Source organism: Mesitornis unicolor, unplaced genomic scaffold, assembly GCF_000695765.1.
Source record: "Mesitornis unicolor isolate BGI_N332 unplaced genomic scaffold, ASM69576v1 scaffold34273, whole genome shotgun sequence".
Classification (NCBI taxonomy): Eukaryota; Metazoa; Chordata; class Aves; order Mesitornithiformes; family Mesitornithidae; genus Mesitornis; species Mesitornis unicolor.
This window is the reverse complement of record NW_010177241.1, coordinates 1-8,708: the sequence shown is the minus strand read 5'-3', so window position 1 is coordinate 8,708 and position 8,708 is coordinate 1. Positions and strand designations below refer to the sequence as shown.

Here is an 8,708-nt window from a genome sequence, read left to right as displayed (position 1 = left end):
AAAAGGAAAACATTAGGGGAAAAATAAAAGGGAGGGAGGGGGTGGGGGAGGAAAGAGCCCAGAACTGGGGACACTGACACGAGCCTGAAACTGTGAATGTCCAAAGCGCTGGAGCCGAGATCCTCAAAACCCTGCGAGCAGTTTTTAGGGGGTGGGAGGGTGGGAGCAGGGGGGGTGACCGAGGGGAGACTTGTGAAAATGCAACCTTGTGATTCGTATTGTCCTGCAGCAGAACTGCCAGTTCCTGACACATGCATTGTATGTGGGAGGGGGGTGCGGGGCGGGAGCGCGTTTTAACCCTTTCAAAGCCTTTTGACCCTTCTTTCCGTTACAAGGTGCTATTTCTCCAAATCTGGGGAGGGGAAAGAGACTTCTGACTCCTTGTTCCTTTCTCACCTTAATTCGACTGCCCAGCCAGCAGCGTCGGGAACCTTTATTCGTGGGAGGGAGAGGAAATCAACAGCAGCACAAGAGAAAAAAAATCAATTCCATATTCTCCCGTAAGAAGTGGTTGGTTGTAGGAGGCCAGACCTTGGTGCTGGAGCCGGATGAGTTACCCTGCGTCTTCTGAGGGGTTGTTTTTAAATCAGATTTATTACAAATACTGAACTATTTAATGTCTGGAGTCACGAGCCCCACCAGACTCCTGGCACCTCCTTGTAGGGTGGTATGTATCTAGACTTGCATTGTACAAACCTTTTTTTAAAAGCATGTGTTTAGGTTTCTGTGAAAACGTCGTTTAAATGTAAAGTACGTGGTTGGATTTTAACTTCATACCGAGCTCTGTCAGTTTTTTTGTCTCAATAAAATTTTAGATTTATAATCTTGATTGATTTTTTTCTTTCTTTCTTTTTTCTTTTTCTTTTCTTTTTCCTCCTTCTCTACCTTGCTCCTTCCTCCAGCTCTGTGCGCACGGGAGGAGCGGCGAGGTGTAGAGCAGGTCACGGAGGGATATGAGCCTGCGGTTGCGCTTCTCTCAGAGCAGGGGCAGCTCCGAGGCAGCCCAGGTTTGCCCCTGGCTCCTGTCTGGGTGTCGACGGCCGCCGCCAGCAGCAGGCTCTGATTTGGGGTGACTCCCACCTGGAGCAGAGCGGTGCCCTAGAGGTTAGTGTCTAGAGTCAGTCTGGCCCCTGCAGACAAGAGGAGTAGCTGCGATTCGGGACTTAGCGAGACGCTGCGCGCGTTCCTGGCCGGGATGCGGCAGCGGCGCTGGGTAAGTGACCTTCGCTTCGATTCTCATCTCCACATGGAGCAGACTTTGTCAGTTGGCGTTTACGGACGGGTGTTGCAAGCTCTGGCGATGGTTTGGTTGAAGATGGAGGTGGCCTCACTTGGTGTGAGCTTGCTGAAGGCCACAAGCTCTTGTGCGTGGAGAAGAGCAGACCCAGCCTCTGCTCGGCCCCGGCTGCCACCACGCAGTGGTGCGGACAGCAGAGCGGGCTGAAGCGATGCTGGGAGGTGGATTTGTGGTTCCTGCTCAGGTTTCTGGTGTTTGCGGGGTTTAGGATGGAGCAGAGAGGTTTTGGGAGGTGTTCAGGGCTGCATAGTGGGGGTTCTCAACCCCCCGCAGCCAGTCGAAATCCAGGTTATTTGCAACAGCACAGCCTATACCCAGCGGGACAGGGAAATACCTGCCCTGCCCCGGCAGCGGCAGCAGCAGCAATTAAAGCTGTATTAATCACTAGAGATGGAAGGGGTAACGTCCACTTAATTGAACGTAAAGAAGGGCTGCGGTTCCCCGGGGAGGCTCCGGGGCGATCGATCGTAGCTGGAAGCTGCGCGTTGCTGCATCCTGGGGGTGGGATGCGGCTGTGCCGGGTCCGTGGAGCTCCGGTGCTGGGTACCGGTTGTCTCTGGCACTGTGTGGGCAGGATGCGTCACCTCTGGGGAAGCTGAGGCACAGGAAAACGGTCTCACAACCCTCATCACGTGCTCAGAGATGTGTGGGCGATGGTGAGGGCATCTCCCAGGGCTCCCAGCTGCCCTGGGAAGGGCAAGGAAGGGCAGAGGCAGCTCCTCCGTCCCCCTGCGTGGTTGCTGTGCCGAGGGCTCGGGCGACGCCGGTTCAAAGAGCCGTGGCTCTGGCCGAGATCAGAGGGACAAGGCCCCGCTGGTGGCTGAGTGCTTCCAGGAAAGGTCTGCACTTCACCTGATTACGGGCTGGCAGGCGGCCTGCGCCTCCGACAGCGCATGGAGCGACGGCAGCACGAGAAGGAGGTGGATATGCTCCCGTCTTCCCTCCTCACCACCTGAAACAGGCCCCGGGCACCAGCAGGGAGCCGGAGGAGGGTGGATTTGATCAGGCTCATTTTCGGCTTTGGGCTCGCTACTGGAGGCTGGGGAGCAGCGCCTGGCTCACCTGCAGCCTCCCCATGGGGGGTTGCTGCTGTGGTTGTGCCTGAGCAAGGACCTGCATGAGCGGAGGGGCAAAGTCAAAAAGGAAGGGCAGCCAAGGGTGGCTGGAAATGGGGCAGAGCGAAGCATCCTCTGTGTCCGTGCGCTCTCTGGGCCCTGCTCCCCTTCTCTGCGTAGGGAGGGGGCAGGGGAAATCCCTGTGGGTTTTCTTTGCAAGCCGCTGTTGTGTTGTGAAAGAGCCCCTGAAGGAATAGCTGAAATAAATACCCCAGAGCCCAGGAAGAGCCGGGAAGCACCTCAGAGCGTGGATTTTAATGCTGCTGAGCCGTTGCTGTGCGTGGAGCTGGCCTGGGCTCAACACCGGCAGCAGGAGCAGATGAATCCTCCAGTCCCATGAGTTTGATCCCTAGAAAAAAATCACATTTACCCCATGAGAACCCCAGTGAGACACCACTGGGGAGCAGCGTGGCAGGGTGATTTCTGCTTGCTCTTCTGGTTGTGCCTGGCCGAGGAGGTGGACACCAGGCGTTGGTGTCTCTTTATCAACAGACTCTGATTATTTAATACCTGACGTAGGGGTGCGGGAACGGCTCCGTAGCAATGACGCCAGAGGAGAGAAGGCAGCGCCTCCACACAGCCGTGCCCATAAGGCGCTGGGTATTAAAGCCTTAGAGAAAGGCATCTGTAACGGAAAGATCTATGGACATGACAGGGTGCTGAGCCACCAGGAAGGCATCTCAAAATACCACTTTATAAAGCGCAGCACCAGCCCGGGCTCTTGCTGGTGCAGCTGCAGTTCCCAGGAGCAGTTTTCCATCCCAGATTCCTTCATCTGAGCTCTGCGTGGCATCTCCTGCAGTGCCCAGGGTCCTGCCTGGCCCAGGTTGGGGGCTTTTGGGTGTAGCCTCTCCCCATCCCCACACTGGGGTCTGCCCAGCCCGGCTGCCCGCACCCATGGCTCTGCCTGCACCCAAAACTCTGCGCCTGCAGCTCAATCCCTCACACAAAAGAGCAGCAAAGTCAGGGCCTGCCCTTGAGTCTGCGTGGCATCTCCTGCAGTGCCCAGGGTCCTGCCTGGCCCAGGTTGGGGGCTTTTGGGTGTAGCCTCTCCCCATCCCCACACTGGGGTCTGCCCAGCCCGGCTGCCCGCACCCATGGCTCTGCCTGCACCCAAAGCTCTGCGCCTGCAGCTCAATGCCTCACACAAAAGAGCAGCAAAGTCAGGGCCTGCCCTTGAGCCCAGCGGGGCCCGAGCTCTGCTGAGCCCTGCCTGGGGAGCGGGGCTGGAGCCAGCACTGGCTGCTCCCCCACCCCAGCTCATAGCCAAACCTTCCCCCTGGTAGCCAAACCTCCTCTGTGCACCCTGCTCGGCTCGAAACGCATCTCCCTGCAGGGCTCGGCCTCCTGGTTCCTGCCTGGGCCTTGTCTCGCAGTGCCCAATATAAACACCCCGTGATTGAATAAACTGGCTCCGTAACCACCGCTACAGCCGAAACCTGCGGGGAAGGTGGGGCCTGTGGCCCTGGCTGGGGCTGCAAGAGGGCAGGGAGGCTTTGAGCTGCGCCGCTGCCGTTTGCTCGCCCAAAAGGAAAGGGGGACGCGGGGCTGGACACGGCCTTTGGTGGCTTTGGCCAAGGAACCCAGGACTTGCTCCACGTTTCACCAAAAACCTCGCTTTTCCTTGGCTTTGAGAAGATGCTGCTGGGAAATAAGGGGGAAGAAAAGCAGCCGAGCCAGAGCCGCTGTTTCCCACATGTGAGGAGTCTCATTTTCCTCCCCTCCGAGGATGGGACCTGCAGGCCGGGATGGCAACGACTCCCTCCCCATTGCTGGAGGCAAACCCAACCTGCTCCGAGAGCCAGGAGCTACCGCGGGTGAGAAGAACCCACCAGAAGAGGCTGTTTCGGTTCCTTGGCACGCTTAATCTTTCAAAAATAATAATAAAAGAAGCCATGAAACAACTGCTCGTACAGTGAATAAGCCGTTTTATTTTTGTCCTGTGCTCACACAATCTCTCTTCTTTCCCTGACAGGTCACAGATCATTCAAATAAAAAGTTTCTAAGAGGAAAATAATTTAAAACATACGCGCAGGGCTCCCTTCCAACCTCCCCACACCCACATCAGCTCCACCACTTGTGCTTCGTCTCATGCGTAAGTAAAGCCACTGAATCTCAGGAGTCGGGGATGGGAGAGCCCAAGGGTTGGGGGGGGCTCGGTGAGTCCCTTGCTGAGCACCCCAAAAATCCAACTCCTTCCCCACAGCCTGGAAAAAAAAAACGCACCCACGGGCAGCAGCTCCAGGCCTCCCTCCTGCATTCCCAGGTTTCCTTCCCTTGCGTTGCCACCCCAAGTCATCCCTCGCAGGCGCCGCCCTCACCCCGTATCCCATGCACAGGACTGGCTAGGAAAAGCCTTTTTTTTTGTGGTTTTTTTTCTTCTTTTTCTTTTTTTTTTTTCCTGGTTTTTTGTTTTTCTCAGCTTTTTTCAGTTGCTGGTAAAGTCAGTACACTCCCAGCTGTGCTATATTGTAAATACAGCTTCTAGGATGGTCTCCGTGGCGGAGACCGACAGTGATCAAGGCACTACCCCCACCCCCCTCCTGAAAACAAAGGAAGTCAGACCAACACCTAGGGACAGAAGAGAATCCTATAATGTGATCGCACGGTTACACGGAGGCTTTATGGCAAAGAGAACATTTAGCAGCTTTGAACGTTTGGGCTTCTTCTCCCTTTTTTTTTTTTGTTTTTTTACTCAACACAAGCACTCTAGACCCTATAGGGGAAAAAAAAAAAACACAACAAAAAAACCAGGGCTGAAGCCCTAAAATAAAACAAAACAAAACCAAAACCAAAGCGCGGTTAAGAAACAGGAATCCTAACGGCTCTATAAGTGACAAACCCACGGCCTGGGGTGGGAACCCTCCGCTCCCCTTGTGCTGTACGTGGCCATGGAGGGGGGTGTCCCAGGAGCCTCCCTGCCTTTTTAACCCCCCCCGAGCATTCCCCAGCCAGGCAGAGGGAGAGGACAGCGGTTGCATGCAGGCTGCTGCGTGCGCCCCAGCACGGCGCTGGCTCGGCGGCAGTGACGTGCTCTGAGTGCGGCGGGGGGGACAACGCGCATGGCATCGGTTCCATTAACCCTCTCCAGATTCCCCCCCCTCTTCTCCCTCCCCAAAATGTAACCCTAAAGCTCTTTGTGCCCCCTCTCCTCCCCGAGGCGCCGCAGCTCCGGATGGAGGGTAACAGCGCTCCTCGGCCTGGAAAGGGTTAATGGGAGTCGCACCACTTTTGTGTTTCCACGCGTGCGCCGCCGGTCTGATCTAGGAAGGGATGTCGGTTAATCTGGAATTGAGTCGGGTTGGATCACACACACCGATGTCAAAACTGGTTTCAGGAAACAAACGGAAAAAAAAAACTGGAAACAAAAAAAAAATGAAAAGAAAAGAAACCAAACCCCAACTACCTGAAATCACAGAACTTTGGAAGTTCAGAAAAATGTCTCTCCTATAACTTGTTTGAAGTTCATTTGCTTAAATCTCTTTTTTCTTACTTAAAGCCAGTTCCTAACAGTAGTTGTTTGTTTTTTTTCCACCTCTGCCAACCTCAGCTCGGCTCCTGCGCTCAAAGGGTTCGGGTGGTGGAAGGCGCCGGGTTCGCCAGTGCAGGGTCCGCTCGTCCCCCGTCCCTCCCCGCAGGGAGCCCCCCAAGCTCAGCCCGCAGCGCCCGCAGCCTCTCCCGCGCACTGACCGGCAGCAGTCACGTTTGTGGTATTTTTTGTGGTTTTTTGAGAAGATATATCGGATAAGAAGGCATGAAAGTCCCTCCAAGTACTTCCAGGCTCAGCCCTTCTCCAGTTCTCACTGTGAACAGAGTGTCCCGCTCCTCCCGCGTCACCGTCCCCATCCCCTTCACTTCCTCCGGTCCTTCTGTTTGCGCTCCGGCCGCCTCACCTGCTGGTCCGCCACGGCGCGGGGTATCAAAATGACGCTGCCGTCGCCGGCGTACCGCAGCTGGGGGAGTAGGGCTGGCCGTTCTCGTCCCGCAGACGGCCGAACACCTCCTGGTAGAGGTTCTGCACCTTTTGCTTCATCTGGCGGATGGATTTGAGGAACTCCACCTTCTCCCTGAGCAGTTTGGACTTGTCCCGTTGCAAGTCCTCGACGTCCCGTTCCAAGTTGAGGATGGTGTCCAGTTTCCTCTTGCGGCAGTTTTGGGCTGCCATCTTGTTCTTCCCCCGTCGCCGAATATCGCGGATGAGGCTCAGCTGCGCCTCGCTGAGCTGGTACTTGGAGAGGAGCTCGTTGAACTCCTCCACGGGCAGGTTGATGATCTTGTCGTTGGTGAAAGGGATCTTCATGGCTCTGGCTCGATGCTCGTCCCTGCTCATCTGCTTATCCAGGAACTCGGACGGCTTCTCCTTGCTGCTCTTCTTCCCCGCGCTGGGCAGTTTGGGCTCCTCGGGGTCCAGGGCCCCCGGGGCCATGTTGTAGGTGTGGTTGTGGCCAACGTGCTCCAGGTAAGGCAAGTAATGGAGCTGCGACGGGTCCTGGTAGCTCATGCGGCAGAACTTGCTGTACTCTGGCTGGTATCCAACCGCCCCTTCCGCGTCTTCAAAGTCCACGTTTTCGGAGTCTGAGCTGTAGCCGACAGCTCCTTCCTCAGAAAACGAGGAGGAGGAAGACGACGAGGAGGAAGAGGAGGAGGAGGAAGCTTCCGAGCTGCTCAGAGAAGCGGGGCTGTGACCGGAATCCAGAGAAAGACCTGAGTCGGAGTCGAACTCCTCTTCCAGCTGCGAGGCCTGCACCGGGTTGAAGCCCTCTTCAATCGCCAAGTCCATCAAGCTGATCTCGTCAAGCATGGCTTCGTCCAGGAGCCCTCCCAGCGGGTCGGGCAGCTCAGGGCCGGCCGTCTCGTTGACGGTGCTGTTCAGCTGCGGAGGGAAGAAGATGCCGCTCAAGTTGGTGGAGCCGAAGGTGGTGTTGAGGCCGGTGGAGTTGTCTGGCGCCAGCTGGAGCAGGGCTGAGCTGCCGGCCATGGAGGGGCTTTCGATTTCTGAGCTGAAGAGGGAGAAGTCCTGGGAGCAGCTCCCCAGCGAGGCCTGATGCAGGCTGACATTCTGATTGATGGGGGTGTTGGGGGCGAGGCTGTAGTTAGAAGTCAGCAGGTCTCCGCTCGTGCCGTTGTACAGGGTTTCCGCAGTCGTGTTGTTCACTTCCATAGCCTGGAAGAGATGCGAGACCGCTCGGTAAATGAGCCGTGCTCGAGCCCTGCCTTTCCTCAGTGCCCTTCGCCAAAAACACAGTGGACAACGCTTCTGGATCCCAGGGAAGGAGCTCTCTCTGTGGCCCAGCATCCTCCACCAGCTGCAGGAGGGTTCAGACAGGTTCTGGGAGGAAACCAAAGCAGCTGCGACCGACCCCAGACCACAACTATCCAGGATTCAGGTGCTTGGTGCAGCCACCGAAGCTAAAACGCATGCCTGGAGGGGCAAACACCATCTCCCACAACCCACTCGTGAGCTCACCTGCATCTCCATGATAGACATGAGGTCCTGCCACTGCTGCTCCAGATCAAAGGGCGACTCGGGCTCGGTGAGGAGAGGGGAGAGCAGGCTGGTCTGGATGCCCGCGGGCCGGCTCTCGCCGGGCACGGCTTCGCTCAGGGTGGAGACATCCGCAGCTGGAAACTGACCACGTGAGGCAGAGTCAGTGCCCGGCGGAGCAGCCAAGGAGCCCCAGCGCCCGTCCACCTCCACACCGCCAATCGCTTCCCCTTTGTTCAAAGTAAACTGGTTGCAGTTATTCCTCCACAGTTCACTATGAACTCATTAGAAGCGAAGCCAGAAGTCTTTAATTAATTGTGACCACCCCCCCCCACACGCATGCTGCTAGTTTCGCAGGAACGCTGCCTGCAGCCTCCTTAAGCAGGTTAACCCAATTTACTGCCGGTTCTGCAGTCTGGGGTAGGGGTCCAAGAGGCATCGAAACCCTGGTGCGCAAGCGAAGGAGAGGCACCGCTGCCTCTGCCATCGCCCCATCCACTCACCTCCGAATTCTCCCCGAAAGGGAAGGTGGCCTCCAGCAGCCTAAGGCACTCCTCCAGGGACAGGGCTGTCTGATCCTCCGCACCGGGCACCTGATGTAAAACACAAGCAATCGTAGCCTCGGGATTAGGGAGGTGGTGATGAGAAACCAGCTCCTTACAGCAGAGCTTTATTACAGCGCATCCAAAAAAGAGCCAGAGGCCCCACCCAGTGCTTCGCAGACTCCATCCTCCTGCTCCGGTAGAGCCTCAGAGGGGAAAGGAAACGTGCAGCCTCCGCGACCGCCAGCGCAAGGCTGGAGGGGACTCTG

General features: G+C 56.7%; 1 protein-coding gene across 1 annotated transcript; it reads right to left on the bottom strand.

Annotated features, from left to right (window-relative positions):
- Positions 1–6,263: 6,263 nt before the first annotated feature.
- On the bottom strand, positions 6,264–8,490 carry LOC104535867 (nuclear factor erythroid 2-related factor 1-like; the record flags this gene model as incomplete). Its single annotated transcript, XM_010182016.1, is given in 4 exon segments — positions 6,264–6,367; positions 6,370–7,576; positions 7,880–8,041; positions 8,401–8,490. Coding segments are annotated over 4 exon segments (1,563 nt in total), but the record flags the coding sequence as incomplete, so codon positions are not given.
- Positions 8,491–8,708: the final 218 nt, after the last annotated feature.